The sequence below is a fragment of the Ixodes scapularis genome, unplaced genomic scaffold (assembly GCF_016920785.2).
Source record: "Ixodes scapularis isolate PalLabHiFi unplaced genomic scaffold, ASM1692078v2 PGA_scaffold3__209_contigs__length_174095766, whole genome shotgun sequence".
Taxonomy (NCBI): domain Eukaryota; kingdom Metazoa; phylum Arthropoda; class Arachnida; order Ixodida; family Ixodidae; genus Ixodes; species Ixodes scapularis.
Window position 1 is genome coordinate 95,072,908 of NW_024609868.1, and position 19,578 is coordinate 95,092,485.

At 50.3% G+C, this 19,578-nt stretch overlaps 1 protein-coding gene and 1 pseudogene across 1 annotated transcript in view; one reads left to right on the forward strand and one right to left on the reverse strand.

The window, feature by feature from the left end:
* Positions 1-1,182: 1,182 nt before the first annotated feature.
* Positions 1,183-4,778, reverse strand: LOC120844820 (annotated as a pseudogene).
* Positions 4,779-7,481: 2,703 nt separating this feature from the next.
* The window catches only part of LOC115327260 (nicotinamide N-methyltransferase-like), a 37,159-nt gene continuing 25,062 nt past the window's right edge, over positions 7,482-19,578 (forward strand). The window contains exon 1 of the mRNA XM_042292803.1: positions 7,482-7,542. Coding sequence (XP_042148737.1) covers positions 7,482-7,542 — 61 coding nt within the window. The remainder of the gene's footprint in view (positions 7,543-19,578) is intronic.

Here is a 19,578-nt window from a genome sequence, read left to right on the forward strand (position 1 = left end):
ATCCTAACAAAGCGCGCCTTTCTCAAGCGCTCGGCCGACGCTCGGAAGAAGCCGAAGCGAAGCTGACAAATGGACAGAGCATTTCTTCACTTGGCGACGTTACGGCTGGCGCCGGAGCGGCGGAAGACGCAATGACCGTCACGGAGTTGTAGAAACCCGCTCGGGCACATTGAGCGACAGCTCCGCGAGTACGGCGAGGGCGAGACCTACTTCTGATTGAGTGAGCTCGTGAGAGAGTGAGTTCGCTGATGGGCGTACGTTCGTGAGTGCGATGAGCTTGTGAGTCCGGTGAGTTCATGAAATCGTGATTGGGGACTTGAGGGTGAGCGCGGCTGTAAGCGCGAGGATATGTGACTCACTTTTTCAGTTTGAGCTAGCTGTGAGTCAGTCAGTCCAACCAAAAATGTCGACCTCTGCTTACGGTATAAGGATCGTTCTCCTGGTAGATTCCTGTGCATGCCCGGGAAAGCACAAGCATATTGCACCCATGTTCCGCCCTACGAACTGGTGGCTTTGGTTGAACATTTGGGTACCGTACTTTGTCTTAAGAAGTTTGTTCTTTTTTTTTTCGCACTTCCTTTTTTTAAGTTAAATATAATGTGCTTTCTTATTTGAACCACTTTTTGGCAATTCTGAAAAATTAGGAAAATATAAGCGTGCAGCTAGGACTGCGCGGTTCACATGAATCAAACAACGTTCAATGAGCTAACCCGCCATGTAAGGCCCATGACTTAAAAAGTGCCGCTGCATTTCTTCGCTGAGGCCAGAGTTGGTATTTTCTGTCGTTTCGTTACTGGTCCGTTTGGAGGCACAGCAGTTGCAGGTATTCCTCCATGAGTAAAATTCGAAAGAACGCTGCTTCGTCGCTGGTGCCCCGCACCTTTGTTTCCTTCACTGGCAGATGGGCCGTGTCTCAGAATTGAAGAGGTCGTGTGGGCGTCGTATTTAAATCAGGCAATAAGCGTAAAAACAAAACACAAACTGTATTTACACTAATAAATCAATCGAATATACATCATTACAGAGAAGTGTCTCGATCGGCTTCTGTCGTTCGCCTCGTTCCGCTCGTGCCTCGAGCCTTCTTCTTTCTTCTCGTTTCTCGTGAGCTTCAAGTTCTTTCCAATCTGCAACATCCTCCCCCCCCCCCCCTTCTTTCTTTTTGCGCGTGAGAGTTGCCTTGGTTCATTCACTTGCCAGTTCCAGGGGGTAAAGGAGCTGCACGGGGCGCCGAAGCGTTACCCCGCTCGGTAGGCGCACTAGTCAGGAACGCACGTGGTTGTTTCTGCCCAGCTGAACTGTTTCGATCCTCCCCGTTTTCCACGTGAGCCGTGGGGTCTTGTCTTCGTGAACAAGAACGAGGTCCCCGTTCTGTAGGTCGTTTGTCCGTGTCTCGGGCGATCGGTGTGCGGAGCGGAGCTGAAGGAGGTATTCCTTCCGCCATCTCCGCCAGAAATGGTCCAGTAGTTGCTGCCTGTGTAGCCAACGTCTGGTAATGTCCCCTCTCGCAGAACCTGGTATAGTTTCTAGCTTGACTGATGGGAAAGCCGTCAGACGCCTGCCCAACAAGAAGTGCGCAGGCGTTAAAGCATCCTGCTCGTGTGGAGCGTCGTGAACAGGGGCCAAAGGTCGAGAATTCACGACGGCTTCCACCTCGTGGAGCATGGTCGTTAGTTCTTCGAAACTAAACTTGTTCCTTCCTAGTATGTTCCTTAGACTACGCTTCACTGTCTGGACCATCCTTTGCAAGAACCCGCCCCACCAGGCTGCTCTCTCGGCGATAAACTTCCACTTTATCCGATGCTGCGAGCAGTGGTCCTGGAAGCGGCGGTTCTTCAGCACGTCCCATACGCCGCATAAGCCCTTTGCTGCCCTCTTAAAGGTGAGGGCATTGTCTGAGTAGACAACACTGGGTAAGCCCCCTCGAGCAGTAAAGCGCTGGAAGGCCATGATGAACGCCTCTGTCGATAGGTTGGAGACAAGCTCTAGGTGTAGGGCTCTTGTTACCGCACATGTGAAAAGCGCAATGTACGACTTTTCATCTGATGCTGCAGTCTTTACCATCAGTGGACCGGCAAAATCGATCCCGACCACCTCAAAAGGATTCGCTTGGGTGATCCGATCCTGCGGCAAAGGTGCGGTCGGAGCGTTAGCCGGCTTGAGTCGGGCCAATCGACAACCAATACATTTGTTGATGACCTTCTTGGCCAGCTGTCTTGCTCGCGGTATCCAGAACCGCTCTCGGACTTGGGTTAATGTGTCCTGAAGTCCGCCGTGCAGTGTTCGACGATGGCAGTCTCTTACCAATAACTCAGTGAAGCGGTGATCGGGAGGTAGCAAAAGCGGGTACTTGATCTCGATTGTTTCGTTTAATTGTTGCAGTCGTCCCCCCACTCGCAACAATCCGTTGGTGTCAATGAAGGGGGCGAGCGAGACTATGCTGGATCGCCTTTCCAGTTTCTTATCTGTCTTTAGATCGTTCACTTCTTGTGTAAAAGCTTCCTGTTGCGTTCGTGCGATCCACCAAGTCTCGGCTCGTTCAAGTTCTTCGGACGCTAGCGGGCCCTCACGTCGGCTTCGCCGCGTTCGGCAGTTCTTTACAAACCGCATAATCCATGCAGTAATCCTGAGGATCCGTTCCAGCGCCCCGTACCGTCCAAGTTCCAATAGAGGTGCAATCCCCTCTGTTGCAGTTTGCAATACGTGATGTTCCAGCCTTCCTTCCTCTGCAATAACTGCTACTGGAACGTCGTCGCCCATGACGAGGTTCGGCCATACGTCTTCGGTTTTACCAAGCCACTTTGGACCCTTCCACCACAATTGCATACCTTTTAGAGTTTCCGCAGATATTCCCCGTGTCATCAAATCTGCCGGATTTTCTTGTCCGGGGCAGTGCTTCCATGTAGAAGGTGACCCTCCAGATTGGAGCTCTGCCACTCGATTTGCCACAAAGGGCTTCCACTGAGTTGTTGACCCGCGGATCCAGTGAAGTGTGATAGCGCTATCTGTCCAGTAGAAGGTCTCTTGAATGTTCATGATCTCTCCAAGATAGTGGCCCAGCCGTCTTCCAATCACTGCAGCCATGAGTTCTAGTCGAGGTAGTGTTATTCGCTTTATGGGCGCCACACGTGTTTTCGAAAATATCTAGTTCACCTCTACCTTCCCATCTTCTCGTTCAGCCCTCAGGTAGGCACAAGTGCCATAGGCCACCGGACTTGCGTCGCAGAAGACGTGTAGTTGGAGAGAACATATGACTTCTCTTGGCGCCTTCACGATGCAGCGAGGAATCACTATCTCTTCTAATTGTGGAAGTTCTGCGCACCATCGCCGCCATTGCACCAGTAGGTCGTCCGTTAGATCGTCGTCCCAACCGATTCCTCGTTCCAAGATTCGTTGAAACAAAACCTTGATTCGTATGACGAACGGAGCAAGGAGTCCCAACGGGTCGAAAACCCTAGCTGATGCACGGAGAACATAGCGCTTCGTCGTCCCACTGCACGTGACGAAGTACAGGATTCTCTCCACTGGAATGGCCAGCGTGTCAGCGTCACGTCGCCAAAGAAGTCCAAGTACAGCTCTCGGCTCAGAGAGTGCAGACGTTGATGCAGCTTTATCGAACGATCTTTGCAGTTCTGTCGCGTTGGTAGACCACTTCCGGAGTCTCATTCCTGCATCTTCTAAAATCTGGCTGGCTTGTTCCTGTATTCGCGCCGCTTCTTCAATAGTGGGGGCTCCGATCAGGAGGTCGTCGACGTAGAATCCCCGTTGAAGCAGTTCCGCAGTCGATCGCAAATCTCCATTGACGTTGCTCAGGTGATGAGTAAGAGTGGCGGTTAGTAGAAAGAAGCTGGCCGATGTCCCAAAGGGCACTCTCGTCATCCTCCACTCTTCAACGGTTCGTTTAGAGCTTGCTGACGACGAATCTCTCTGAAACCACAGGAAGCGTAGGAAGTCTCGATCTTCAGGTCGAACGCTGACCTGCAGAAACGCCTTTTCTATGTCCGCTGTTAAGGCGATTGGGTGTAGACGGAAGCGCACCAAGATTCCGACCAGGTCGGCGTTCAAATTCGGCCCTTTTTCCAGTTGTTCATTGAGTGAAGCAACTCCGGGAGATGAGACGAAGCGTCGAAGACGACTGTCAGCCTGGTGGTCTCGGATTCATTCCGAATTACGGGCTGATGGGGCATATAATAAATCCGTGGGTTTGTCGACTCGGCGCAAAATGGGCTTGTTGAAACTTTTTCTGCGTGTCCTGAGGTGATGTAGCTGCGTATGACGTTGTCGTAATCTTTTGCGAAGGACTCGTCGCGTGACAATCTCTTTTTCAAACTCTCAAGACGTTTCAATGCCAGCGTGCGGTTATCCTTCAGTTCTCCCGCGCCGACCCTGAACGGTAGACCGACTTCGTACCGTCCATTCACTTTCCGTATTGTTCGGTTGAACTCGTTCAGCAGTTCGTTCTGTTCTTCCATCTTGCTGGAGGGCTGGTCAGAAATTCCGATGCTCTCTAGCTCCCAAAAACGCCGCAGGATGTCTCCGACGTCCTCGTTCGTGAAGCATTCCGTTCTTAGCACGCATACCATGCTGCTGGCGCTGCCTTTGAGAGAGCTGTGGTTTGACACTGGGCCTTGAAAGGTCCAGCCAAAAATGGTGCTTATAGCTACCATTTTCTGATTTTCCTTGCAATGCAGCACTTGGTCACCGTTCACTCGCCACAACTGGTCTGAACCGACCAGAAGGGAAATGCCTTCTTCAGCAGTGGCCAGAGGGGAGAGAAGCATGTCCGCAATACGACGACCGTTTTTCATCATACGGCGAACAAATTCGTGGTCGACGGGTACCTGCACAACGTCCTTACAGATGAAGGGTACCCGACGGCCTCGATGACGCACTCTTCTTGGCCGTACTGGCTGTGCAACCGTACTTGTACTAGTCTCCGACGTTGCGGTCTTGACGTGGAGTGGCCGAACGTATTTAGCCGGAGGCTAACATATCCCAGAACCTTGAGGCCGAGTTTGCGAGAAAGATCCTCACGAATGAACGTCCGTTGGCTGCCTCCATCGATAATGGCTCGCACGTAAAGTCTTTGGTTTCCTTCCTCAGCCCAGGCTCGGAACGTTTGAAGAAGCACTTCGGAATCCAATGGGACGTCAGCACTGTCGGAGATTGCGTTCTGGACGCTTGTCGCAGGGGCACCCCTATCCGATTTCTTCACGTTAGGTTTCCAGTTCGGGTCGCACATGGATGTGGCATGTCGACCGGAGCACGACGCGCATGTCACCTTCCGCCGACACTCCCTCGCCCGGTGCCCTCCGATTGTGCATCTGAAGCAGCGGTTTTCTTCCGCCAGCCTCCTTTTCTTCACCTCTAACGTGAGGTCGCCAGTACATACTTCTGTTGCGTGCTTTGTGGACCGGCAAAAGAAGCAGGGGCTTGTGATATTTGCATGTAGCACAGAGGCTGCTGGCATTCTGGGTCTTTCAGTCCTTTTCTTCTGAGTCTCTTGCCGTTCTTCTACTACTCCGGCTCTCTCCCTACTCTCAACTTCGATCCGAAGGAAGCTTAGAATATCGGCGAGCTCATCTTCGGCATCGGCGAAAGAGGGCGGCCTTGAAGCGCTCCGGGTGGAAAGTGGTCCGTCGACAGGGTGTCTTGTGTCCTGCACCGCCGGTGAAGTCAGTGAAGTCGGACTGTTTTGCGTTTCTCCCGTCGACCTGTAGGCAGTACTGCTTGCCTGCTGCCGGTGATAATTTACGACGACTTCGCTCGGCAAGGCCTTGAGGAGGATATCGGACATCATCGTGCAGTACGTTGCCGATCCCACGCCGAGCCCTTTCAGACCTCGGATGTTCGTCTGGACGTGATCGTACATCTTTCGGAGGCCTTTCGTGTCTTTCGCGGAGGCAACAGGAGGCAGTGCTCGGAGCTTCGCCAGATGATTTTGCTCGATCCTTCGTTTATCACCGAAGCGCAGAGTCAGGATTTCAATGGCATCGTCGTAGCAGGCCTCAGTTGCCTGGAGCCCAGCGATGGCCGCCGCCGCGGATCCGGTGACATGGTTGCGCAGGTACTGAAACTTGTCCGATCGTGGAATGCTATCGTTTTCGTGGACAGCCCGACCGAACTGCTCCCAGAAGCTCTGCCACGCGCTGACCTCAGCGTTGAAAGTTTGAAGTCGTAACTTAGGAAGCTTCACGCCGCTAGTCATGTTGGTGCGATTTCTTCCCAGGTCTGTAGTGACAGTCGCAGATGCTGTCGCGGATGTGGTCATCTGGGTGGCCTGTGCCTGTTGTTCTTTACGTCTCAGTGAGTCTGCCTTGCAGTCCAACAGCGCCATCATTCGGATGGCCTCGTCGTCGTACTCCGTGACCGTAGTGTATTCTGCGACGAGGTCTTGTTCCGATATATGATCTTCTATCTCCACGTTCAACTCTTGAAGAGCCCTGTTATTGGCCTTCAGCCTTTCTAGCCAGGCAGTCAGCGATGCCAGGTCCGCTGTCTCCATCCCCGCTGTCGCCTCGTGGATAATTTTCGTGTTTTGCGACCGCTTCGCTCCACGTTTTGCCTTGAGACGTTCCATGTTTGACGATCTCCCACACAGCTCTCGGAAACAGCATTCCAGGCAGGTGTTCCACAAAGGTGGAAAATCCGCTCACCTCAATCGTTCTCGTTCCCGGGTTTCGGCACCATAATGTCTCACAATTGAAGAGGTCGTGTGGGCGTCGTATTTAAATCAGGCAATAAGCGTAAAAACAAAACACAAACTGTATTTACACTAATAAATCAATCGAATATACATCATTACAGAGAAGTGTCTCGATCGGCTTCTGTCGTTTGCCTCGTTCCGCTCGTGCCTCGAGCCTTCTTCTTTCTTCTCGTTTCTCGTGAGCTTCAAGTTCTTTCCAATCTGCAACAGGCCGGACGTTGACCTTATGCATATCGAGCGTCAGGTGCGCTGCTCGTTTATTCTTTCTTAGGTTGGAGTGCAGCGAAAGCAATGGGCGCCAAGTTACAACTTTGCGCAAGGAAAGTTCACAAGTTGTGATCCTGGGCAGGCTAGCTAGAACCAACGTTGCTATATCAACTGAGTTGTGGAACTTTCCGTAGACGCCGTACATTGGAGGGAGTCCGAAACCGTGTCCGATTCTTTTGCGGCGAGGTGGCGCTGCCGGCGCATTAATCCGCGCATTTTCGTCTGCTACTGCTCCGCGGCTGCCAACCGCTGCAACTGTATGCGAGTCCCAACCCGACTCCTCGGCGACCAGCATGGTTTATGGTTGGTTTTCGCCCTTTCGCCCAAGTTGTAAAAATACAACTTGAGCATGATAAGCAGTAAGACCATGATGGCATACCCTCTGTATTATTTCAAAACGCCGCCGCCTTAGCTGTGCTGACAGCGCGAAGCGTTTCGAACAACTCAAATTCGTCGGCGCCACAATCCGATGGCTACAATCAGGGCAAGTCTGTACATACTGTAATAGTAGATGTGCCGTCTTACCAAGGCAATTCCATTGCTGGCCGTGATCGCAGCACACCAATACGAGCGTAAGTATCCGAACGCTTCGATTGCGTTGGGGGCATTGTTTTCGTTCTGTCGCCGTTATTATCTTGGGCACGCTGACTTGATGGACGAGCTAAGTTCAGCACGCCTGATTCTCTGCCTACCTGGAGCTTTTTCGTAGTCTGCTACTGTCAGAAAAAGCGCCACGAACATCCGTAAGCTCAGTAGGCCAGATGGCCAGATGCAACGGCCACAAGCGCGCCGTCAATGATGATGATAGCGAGTATTAATGCGGAGCGCGCGCCCTCTAACAGGCGCCAGGCAAAGGGACCCCCTCCGGCGCGGAGTTCCAGAACTGAGTTGGTTCTAACAACGTTGGCTAGAACAGCGTCTCAGCTGAGACCGAGTGAAAAAAAAGCAGTGCAAAGATTGGGGCGCGCGACTGTCTTGAGAAGCGGCTTGAGTCCCGCTCAGCTCGAGCGCTGGCTTTGGCATTGCTTTCTTTCCCACAGCCTCAGCTGAGCCGCTGTTTCTAGCAAGTCGGACCTGGCTGCTTATAATTAGTCGCAAAGGGCAAGAGTCGCGGTTGGCGCAGAGCGCAAAGTGGAAGCTTGGAGTCGTTGCATTATTAAACCAACACCATGAAAGTTGATCGTCTGACATTGTTCTTATTTGAATAAATGAAATAAAAAATTAATCCAAAGAAAGACAACTTAGCGAGGGCTTCGCACACGTGGAACTCTTTTGATAGAGCACTTCATGGAAAGGGGGTTAATAGGGGGTATTCACCGACCGCCATATTTGAGGCCCCTGTTTAGAGCGCATGCTCAGAACGAGCTCTCATTAATAGGCTGCCAAGACCGGCAATCTCTATCTCGACGGTGCGGAGTGCACGTTGCAAGATAACTACGGAAGCTCGCCATCAGCACGTGCTCAGCGCTAGCGCACACAGATATGGCCGCCAGTGAATACACCCTATAAGACCCTTTTAATGAGCCTCAGATTTGAGCCACGATGACTGGCTGTTTGTTGCCTTACCATGAGGACCAGTCACTGCGGTTTACACATAACACTCTCCGTAAGTTGTCTACGAGGAACGTTAAATCTGAAAATCTCAAATCCCTGCACGATGGCGAACAAAACAGAAGCAGCGCGGTTGAAAGCTGGAACGTTAAAAAAATGTATGTTAAAAATAGTGGAATGAAGGGAAAAAAATCCCTTTCGTCGTCACGATCATATGGAGTTAAATATTTGCACCTTTCGTGGTGCCGGAACATGACGGGCAATAAATGTTTTCGAGAACTTGCTCTTGACCCTAGTAACGCGCGTCTCGTTTTCTTTTTTTTTTCTTGCGAGATTGATTGACTCACTGCAAGAACGAGGAAGTAGCGCGAGAAAATGTTTAAGAAAAGAATTCTCTGCGACAGGGACAGAATCAGTGCCAGTTTTCCTGTACTTCTCAACCTCGAATTTCAGCCATCTTTCAAAAGATGGCGCAAGTGCACGTCGTCTGCTACAACATAAGTTATCTTTATTATTTAGGACAATTAGTATGCTTCAAAAATTATACAGTCATAGAAAGCGATTTTAATCAGAACGATAAAAGCTCTCATTAAAGAATGGTTCTTTAATTATCTGTCCTCTTCTTTGAAACCGGTTTCTTGCATACGGAGTCGAGCTTCAAAGTAGTCCCATCATTTAAAATTATTTTAAACAGATCTGAATCTGAATATGAATAAAAAAATTACGCTTACAGTGAACCAGCTCAGTTCCGTAGCATACAATGAAAAAAAAAAAGTGATCAGATGCCAGAACGCTGTCGGGGAAAACCAAGAACGCGTTAAGTGAATTCTTTGAAATTTTATCACAATCAAGTTGCGTTCACAAGAAAACGGGTGGGTTGCACTTCTAATATTTTGTGTGCTGAGTTCCTATATTTACAAGGAGCACGCCCCTAATTTGTTTATGTTTTTTATTATTTATATTAATGATATTGTGCGTATACCAAACACTCCCAAAATAGTTTTGTATGCCGACGATACAAGCTTATTTTTTTCTGGTCCATCTTTACGTGATCTAGAAGTTACTCTAACACTTGGCTCAACGAGTTATTGGATTGGCTTGACTCTAATCAACTTCAGTTAAATGTTACAAAAACGAAATATGTAATTTTTAAGCCACGAAGTAAACCTGACGATTGTGAAATTCTTTTGAAATTCCAAGACTCTGTCATCGAGCGTGTCAACGTTTATGAATTTTTGGGAGTTGTTTTTGAAGAAAATCTAAGCTGGACACCTCATATAAATAAAATGCACGCAAGCATCTCAAGATCTATTGGTATTTTGTACAAACTTAGATCGCTGGTTCCATGTTGGTTAAAACGTCAGTTGTACTATACTTTAGTGTGCTCACATCTCCATTACTGTTTATTAGTTTGGGGTTCAACAACTAAAGCAGATATTGATAGGTTGCTTCTTTTGCAAAAGAAAGTGATACGTTGTATAGAAAACCTTCACCGTACTGAACACACAGCACAGATATTTTTTAAATACGGTTTTCTTACCATTAGTCAGCTATTCCTCCTTAAACTTTCAATGTATATCTATAACGAAACAATCAGTGACCCCACCCGCTTTTTTGACGCACTTCTTCCAAGTAACACACGATACAATCTTCGTCATGGCTCCTATAGAATACCTTAGTTTAGGACAAATTATAGAGATCACCAATTAGCATACTTGATACGTGATTTCCTAAATAAACATCCCGCTGTTAGGGAAATAATTTCAGATTGTGTATCAAAACACAGCTTTAAAATTAGTATAAAGCGGTATCTTCTGTCCATGTCAGGTTGAGTAAATACTTTTAGATTGTATTTTCATTGCGTATGAGTTGTATTACCTGTTTCATTTACTTCCAAAGTGTTAAGTGCACTAACAATTGTATGGGCTCTGTACAAAATCTGCGGTGTTGATTGATTTTTATGTGCTATTGTATCTTCTTGTACTTCTTTAATGTTTATTGTTCTTGTTTTCGCCTGCTGAGCATTGTAAACGGGTGATAGGACCACGTCAGGCAGAAATAATCTGCCTTTTGTCCTGTTACCCTTGACCTAGTGTCTAAATAAAACCAATTCAATTCAATTCAAATGTCGTTGCTACATTATTATGTGAAACTGAGTTACGAGACTTAAATATTGCGTAAAAAAGACTTATTTTGAATTAGTATAAAAAAATGTGAGTGTGCTAAGAAAAAACACGTATACACGGAATTAGACGAGTCATTCATCTATTCAAGAAAAAAAGAGAACACCGTCTTGGCTACATTACAAGTCTAAAAACTTGGAATGCATAGGGGTATGTCTTTGAAAATATCAAAACTTGCACTTTTTCTTGTCTCATTTTGCGTTAAGTTTTGAAACATGCGTATCATATTTTGCACTAAAAGAGTAATGAGAAATTGGCAATTTGTTCGCAAAAGGAACGCAATAGGTAACGCGTGCACAGACGCGACATTTGCACCACAAACAGGAGCGTTAGCACAGCTGCCACCGGTATTATGGTTGGGGCCGTGGGACCACCGCCTTAATGTTCTTGTTAAGGTTTTGTTAAAAAAATAAATAGGCAAGGGAGAATGTAATAATTGGCTTTTACTAGTTGTTTAATCATCAAGGACTCTATTTGTGCTATTATGAGTGCAAGCTCAATCCCGAGCTCGCGCCTCTTTTGCCATTCTTGTTCTTCAGTTCTGATGTTCTGCTCAATAATTAAACCTAAACCTAAAAGTCAATCCCATCTGCTTTGTCGCCGGCAGGGTCCACGCTGACCGTGAATCTCGGCCACTACTCGTCTCCCGTCAGGGTATCCCATCACTTGGCCACTCTACCGGCCCGTTTTGGTTGCCTCCTGCTGTCAAGGAGCAGCCTGATCGTTGAGCCACCGAATCTCCAACAGAGTAACCTCCATCCTCTTGTGGTTCCTACTGTGTTCATTTGTATACCATCAAGTGAGCAGACAACTTTAGGAACTCACCGTAGGCCGAAACTGCGTGCCCACACAGGTTCTCCCTCACCAAAAGGGTGGTTATATGCATATAGACAAAATCAGCCTGGGATCAGATGCAGTAGCCAAATAACAGCTCTGATGAGTGCTTCCTATATTTTGCTGAGGTTCTGCAGCAGTGAAACTTCAACAATAGTGGGGAAGTGCTTACAAGCGTGGTTTCAAGGCTGCGAAGGCTGAACCTCGTGAATGTCCCCCTTGACTCTACATTTGCATACTCGGCTAATCTGTTGAACTGCGGGTGACACAAAGTAGTGGTGGGGTGCTGTACATGACCGCTGTAAAAGCTGTTTGAAAACAGCACTATTAAACTAGGGTCGTTGTCAAACACCAGTGCCCTTAGCTGTCTAAATCGACCGAAGGTGTTGCACTGGGCTTCCAGTGTGGTCTCAGCCGATGCTTCTATCTGTTTTGTGTCCGAGTGAACCACGATCAGTATTACGTAACTCTCCAGCGGTACGGCATAATATACCAGAAGTCGTGTTCAGTGTTGCTTGGTATCCAACTTGCTGACCCGAACCTGCACCAGAGGCATTTAACAGAACTGGGCACATGCCTTGCACCTTCTTACATGGTTTTAACTCTCTTGGTCAACACCGGGGAACCAAAAGATGGTGTTTGCCATGCTCTTCTCGACTGACATGCCTGAATAGGTGTCATGGAGCACAGCCGCCTGTATACTGATAATGCCTGCTCGATTGTCGGTTGCCAAGTATCACCAGAAGGGTGCCCCGCTTCCTCATACAAGACAGAAAATGTGAACGACGTGGTTAAGCCTCTCGTGCGTTTTTGTATTCTTGGTGCTTTTTTTTGGCATTTGTCGTGGTACCTGTGGGCAAGGGCGTGCCGGGGCTGTCATTTCACAAGACCCCAAGCAACACCTGGGACTAAGGAAAGTGACCGAAGCTCATTTCGAAGAAAGACTGCGTCCCAAATTGTACCCCCTACTACTCAGTAGGATCCGGTAGGCATCTATTGGTGATGGACATTAAAGAAGACAAGCACGCCACGATGTTATATTGAGACGTGCCATGTCCCAGTGTCATAGACGACAGCTACGATTGATGTGGGAACCATCGTACAATGTCTCTCTTTATCGTGCACATGTTTCCCGTTTATTTTGGCAACTGATGCAATCAAAAGAGTTTTTGGTGGAGGCTATCAAGTTAGTAGGTTACGACTGCCTGCATGTTCAGCTAATTGGTGATTTCACTTGGTTGCTCTGTTCAGTGGAATGTCTATCTTGATTCTGGTTGTCATTTATCTATTCATTGACTGGTTTGTTCCAAGGTAACTGTGTTGGTCTCTATCAGGAAGCCTTAAGAAAATGCTTTGCTAAGGCTGCACTAGCCTTGAAAATTATTTTTCTTGAGACGAAGAGACCACCTGATTTCATTTTGAGCAAACTGGCACACTGCAGAGGAAGAATGACCCAGATTTAGAATGAAGTAATAGGTTTCACATGAGTATATTCCATTTGCTGCTGAAAAAGAGGTTTCACACTTAATTAGAAAAACAAGTTTAAAAAAAAAACATTATTAGGTATTTGGGTTAAGAAAGCTGTGCATACCGTATTTACTCAAGTAATAGCCGCACTGTTTATAAAAAAATCCCGAGGATTTGCTTTTCCGCGGAGCACGCGGATTGCCAATCACCTTGATCGACAGTAATCACCTTGATCGACAGCGGTTTACATGGCAGAGATAACGTCTTCGCGCGAAGACACCATCTGTGAAGATTGCATTTTTATGGATAATCGTGTTCTCGATTTAGTAATTCGCTATGTTATTTATGCGCGACGCGATGATTGGCTGTATATGTGTTCTGCAGAAAAGTAGATGCAAGGGGCCTTGTTCATAAATAGTGCAGCTATTATTCAAGTAAACACGGTACTTTAGCTCACCATTTAGTATTTTCCGCACATTTTACTTTGTAACTGTGAGTTCATCTATAACGACGATATAATCTATTATTTTAAAATGCTATCATTGAGACACTGCTATGTTCTTTAGTTCACTTGGAGCATGTAAGATACATTGGACTAGACAGAAAACCGCACTTGGGCGTCCATCATATCTGAGCTGTGCTTTTTTTAAAGTTGAAGTGTATCTCTCTCGCTTGGGACAATTAATATCTACTTGTACTGAATGCTCTTTTAGAGGGTTGCATCGCCACAGGGGACTTGTGCTCTCGTAAGTGTTTGGTGAGTGGCGTCACCAATCACCTTGAGCCCCGAGCCCAGCGTAGGTTCAGACCCCCTGCATGCCTGGCAGTGCCAGGTGTAAACTGGTGTCTTCGCAGTTGAGCCGAGCCCGGGCCAGGTCCCTTCAAGTGCCCCCCGGGTTAGGCAACACACCACCCCAGTCCGCGCTCCTCAGAGAGAGGTGTCCCGCGTTGGCTCGCCCAGAACGATACAGTCAGTCGCTTTGCTTCACCTCTCCTTTCGTCTGACTTTCTTCTCCATCCCTCTTTTCAACATCTAATCTTTCAGATGTGACAAAATTCTTTGAAAGGGGAGAGGAATTATATAGACGCTTTAAACACGCGCCAGATTGAGCCTCTATAGCCAATCTTCTCTTATCTTACCGAGAATCCGAGCCACTGAAGCGGGAGTTGACCAGCCTCCCTGAAGGTCTATGCTGGGGACAATGACACAGTAGCACCTAAAGTGGCAATAAATAACCTGTCCTGCTGTAGCAATGATGAAGTGAAGCGAACGGAATAAGAAACAAAAAAATGAAAGCCGTTTACAATTCCCTGTAACGCCGGTTAGAGCGCAGCTCTTGAGGAGGAAGATGGAAGTGTACTGAGGGATAGGTGACTCCTTGAGGTCACGTGACCTCGAGGGGGTCACGTGATTTCAGGGGGTCACGTGACCTCAGGGGGTCACGTGACCTCAGTGGCTCACGTGACCTTTGGGGGTCACGTGACCTGAAGGGGTCACATGACCTTAGGGGGTCACGTGACTTCAAGGGGGTCACGTGACTTCAGGGGGTCACGTGACCTCGGGGGGTCACGTGACCTAGGGGGGTCACGTGACCTGGGTGGGTCACGTGACCTCGCGGTTACGCCGACGGCGACGCCGACGTCGCTCAAACCGGAAACGAGCCCCTAAGAGCTGCGCTCTAAAACTGAAGGTCGGTTATGGCGGCGCCCATGCACAGCTGTCTGAAAGCGTCTATAGCCTGTGGCGGACCGTGGCCCGTCTAGACATGCTCCAGACAGCGGACGGTCCTGCGACGAAGACCGCGCAAGCAGACGGCGGCCGTAGGGGTGAAACCCGGCACCGCGGATTCTGGAGGGGGAGAGCTTGGTGGCGGAGCGTCCTGGGACCGTCAGCTCAAGAGCCAGACGGCTTAATGGGTCCTCCCTCGCCTACGTAAAGACAGCTCGGCGAGAGGGAGTCTTCGTCTGGGGCTCGAGAAGAAAACACGTCTACTGGTCCGCTGTCAGCTTTGATTCTTAAACCTACGTAGTCCTTAGTAAAACAGTTATCTTGTTTTACTTTACCTATACTGAAGTTCCTTCGCGACTAGAATTGGTGACCCTGTATTCTTTAAGCAACCTTTTCTCGACGAGCGCCATGGCTAACAGCGACGACCACGCCCAAACATCGGCGCAGCAGGAACAGCAGCAGCAACCATCCTCCGTGGCATCACTGGCTCTGAAACTCCCACCGTTTTCGCCGGCTGACCCTGCGCTATGGTTTGCCCAGGTGGAAGCCCAGTTCAGCACCCGGAGGATTACGGCACAAATGACGAAGTTTCACCACGTCATCGCTGCACTGTCACCAACTGAGACAACTGAAATCCGTGACCTCATCCTGACTCCTCCCGATGACAACCCGTTCGACACACTGAAGCTCGAACTCATACGACGCACTTCGGCATCAGAACAGAAACGTCTCCAACAACTCCTGACGGCCGAAGATCTTGGAGACAGGAAACCATCCCAGATGCTTCGCCGCATGACTCAACTGCTCGGAGAAAAGGCGAGCAACGTGGACGACTCCATCCTGCGCCAGCTTTTCCTGCAGTGCCTCCCCGCCAACGTATGCATGGTTTTGGCAGCGGCTGGTGACATTCCACTGCACGACCTCGCAGCTCTCGCGGATAATGTGCTCGAGGTGGCGTCGCCCACAGTCTCCAACATCCAGGCTCCTCTCCCGGCACAACAAGCGACTGTGAGTGCAACCTCTGCTTAACCGTCTAGCGCCGAATTCTGCACGCTCCAATCGGAAATCCGGAACCTGACAAAGGCCAATGCTGCGCTCAAAACCGAACGTGGTAGATCTCCGGAACGCCGTTCGGGCTACCGCAGCCGGTCTCGTTCCCGGTCATCTTCCACCAACATCTGCTGGTTTTAACATTCGGGGACCAAGCAAAAAGGTGCAGACCACCTTGCACAGCGGGAGCGGGAAACGAGATGCCTTAGCACTGAAGTCGGCGAGCAGTGCAGAAGAAACGGGGTGCCGGCTTTTCTTCGTCAGAGACAAGTCAACTGGCCTCCAGCTACTGGTCGACACCAGAGCCGAGGTCAGCATTCTCCCTGCATCCCCCAGCGAACGTCGGCAAACACCGTGCGCACTCTTGCAAGCAGTGAACGGCACATCCATCCCTGTTTTTGGAGAACGGTCCCTGACCTTCGACCTTGGACTTCGACGTACCTTTCTTTGGATCTTCTTGGTCGCCGGGACTCAACACGCCATCCTCGGCGCGGATTTTCTCCGGAACTTTGGATTATTGGTGGACGTCCGCCGCAAGCGCCTCCTAGACGCAACGACGTATCTCTCCGTTTCGGGAATAGCGTCCAGAACGTCATCGCTCTGCCTCACCCAGATTCCAGAGAGCGGTACCTGCCCTTTTTCTAACATCCTCAAAGAGTTCCCCGACCTCACCCGTCCCTGCAACACCGAGGTTCCCGTGCGACACCACGTCACGCACCATATGGAAACATCAGGACCTCCCGTGCACGCAAGACCACGGCGACTCCCCCCGACAAACTGCGGATCGCTTGTCAACAGTTCGAGCATATGCTTGACCTCGGAATCATCCGCCCGTCCGAGAGTCCATGGTCATCACCGTTGCACATGGTCCCAAAAGTAACACCTGGAGACTGGCGGACATGTGGGGACTATCGGGCTCTCAACCGGATTACGACAGCCGACCGCTATTCAGTGCCTCACATTCACGATTTCACAGCGACTCTCGACGGCACCACTATATTTTCCAAAATTGATCTGGTCCGGGCCTACTACCAAATCCCAGTTGAACCGCCCGACATCGAAAAGACCGCGGTCACAACACCATTCCGTCTCTTTGAATTCGTCAGAATGCCATTCGGACTCAAAAATGCTGCACAAACGTTTCAGCGTTTCGTCGACCAGGGGCTGCGAGGTTTTCCGTTGCTACGCCTACATCGACGACATCCTCGTTGCAAGCGGCTCCGCCGAAGATCACGCACAACATCTGCGTAACCTCTTCGCTCGCCTGGCGGACTACGGCATCGTCGTCAATGTCAGCAAGTGTGTGTTCGGCAAAAATGAACTGGTGTTCCTAGGACACAAAGTCGACGCATCGGGTATTCGCCCTCTTGACAGTAAAGTGCAGGCAATCCGAGAATTCCCCCAGCCCGTCAACAAAAAACAACTACGTGAGTTTTTGGGGATGCTTAATTTCTACCGCCGCTTTTTACCTAACTGCGCCGAAAAACTTCAACCACTCACAGACTTGTTGAAAGAAAAACACAACCCGACGATAGAACTTCAGTGGGACGACCCCGCGCGCCAGGCATTTCACCGCGCCACGGAGCTCCTCGTAGAGTGCACAATGCTGGCACACCCGAGAGAAAACGCATCGCTTGCCCTGGTGACGGACGCCTCCGCCACCGCGGTGGGTGCGGTGTTGCAGCAGGTGGTTGACGGGTGCCCTCAGCCGTTGTCGTTCTTCTCACGCAAGCTCTCACCAACCGAGCAACGTTACAGTGCCTTCGGTCGTGAACTGCTGGCAGTGTACTTGGCTGTAAGGCATTTCCGCCATTTTGTGGAAGGTCGCAACTTCGTCATAATGACCGACCACAAACCACTTGTGCATGCCTTTTGCAACTTGCGGCCAGATGGCGGAACCCATTCCCAACGGGAGCTGCGTCAGATGTCCTGCGTTGCGGAGTTTACATCCGACATCCGCCACATCCAAGGTCGCGACAACGTCGTTGCTGACGCGCTCTCCAGGGCAAACATTTGCCATCTAGAATCCTCCGCATTGGTCGACTTCAAGGAAATGGCGAGCGCTCAGCAGACGGACAGCGAACTGCAGAACCTGTGCAACGCACCAGGTGGACTCGAGTTCCGGATGGTCGCACTACCGATGTGCGACACGGAGCTCCTGTGCGACATCTCCACCGGAACGCCTCGACCTTACGTACCCGAACCTTATCGACGCAAGGTGTTCGACACCCTTCACAAGCTCTCTCATCCGGGAATCAAGGCAACTCAGCGCCTGCTGACCACAAAATTCGTCTGGCCCTCCATCAACCGGGATGTCCGGCAGTCGACAAAGGCCTTCCTTCAGTGCCAACGCTCCAAGGTTCACCGGCACACAGTCACGCCCCTAGCAAACTTCCCACTGCCGGACAACCGATTCGAGCATGTGCACCTAGATATCGTAGGACCTCTTCCACCATCTGAAGGTTACACATATCTCCTCACTATGGTGGATCGATTTACACGCTGGCCAAAAGCCGTCCCAATCACAGATGCCACAGCGCCAACCGTCGCTCACTGTTTCATCTCTACATGGATCTCCCGCTTCGGAGTGCCGTCCCGGGTAACAACTGACCGGGGTCGCCAGTTTGAGTCAAATCTGTTCCAGGAACTGACGCAACTCATTGGCACGACGCACCTGCACACCACGGCCTACCACCCTTCAGCCAACGGTCTCGTTGAGCGACTCCATCGCCACTTGAAGTCCGCCCTCACGGCCCACGGTGACAGCATCCACTGGACAGAGACCCTACCCCTAGTTCTCCTTGGCATCCGCTCAGCATATAAGTCCGACCTCGGGTGCACTAGCCCGGAACTGGTGTACGGAACATCTATCGGCTACCTGGGCAGTTTTTCGAGCACGTGCAAGACCAACTGCCAGATCCAACAAACTATGTCGACCGACTGCGCGCAGTGATGGAAAGCCTTCGGCCAACGGCCACCAGGACATCAAAGAGCAACCGCCCTCACGTCAGCGAGAACCTGACACATTGTACGCACGCTTTTGTCAGGCACGGTCCCATAAAGCGCCCTTTTCAAGCCCCCTACGACGGTCCTTTCCGCGTGTTAAAACGCGAACCAAAACACTTCACACTCCAAATTAGAGGCCGAGAGGAGGTGATTTGTTTGGACCGTCTCAAGCCCGCCCACATCGAGACATCACCTCCCAGGCCCACGACGACGGAACCCGCCACAGACGTCGAAGGAGACAATCACAGCAAAAGACCCTCGCCTTCCCCGCTCCTCGCTCCCAGAAAGGCAGCTGCTCCGGACCCCCGGGGCAAGCAGGGCTTTCCGACGGCTGCACAGAATCCCCATCCGGGACAAACGACACGTTACGGCCGCAGAGTTCGCTGGCCTGATCGGCTCGTTCTCAACGAAACACAACGTTCGCCTGCTCACTGGGGAGGGAGTGCTGTGGCGGCCCGTGGCCCGTCTAGAGATGCTCCAGACAGCGGACGGTCCTGCGACGAAGACGGCGCAAGCAGACGGCGGCCGTAGGGGTGAAACCCGGCACCGCGCATTCCGGAGGGGGAGAGCTTGGTGGCGGAGCGTCCGGGGACCGTCAGCTCAAGAGCCAGACGGCTTAATGGGTCCTCCCTCACCTACGTAAAGACAGCTCGGCGAGAGGGAGTCTTCGACTGGGGCTCGAGAAGAAAACGTCTACTGGTCCGCTGTTAGCTTAGATTATTAAACCTATGTAGTCCTTAGTAAAACACTTATCTTGTTTTACTTTACCTATACTGAAGTTCCTTCGC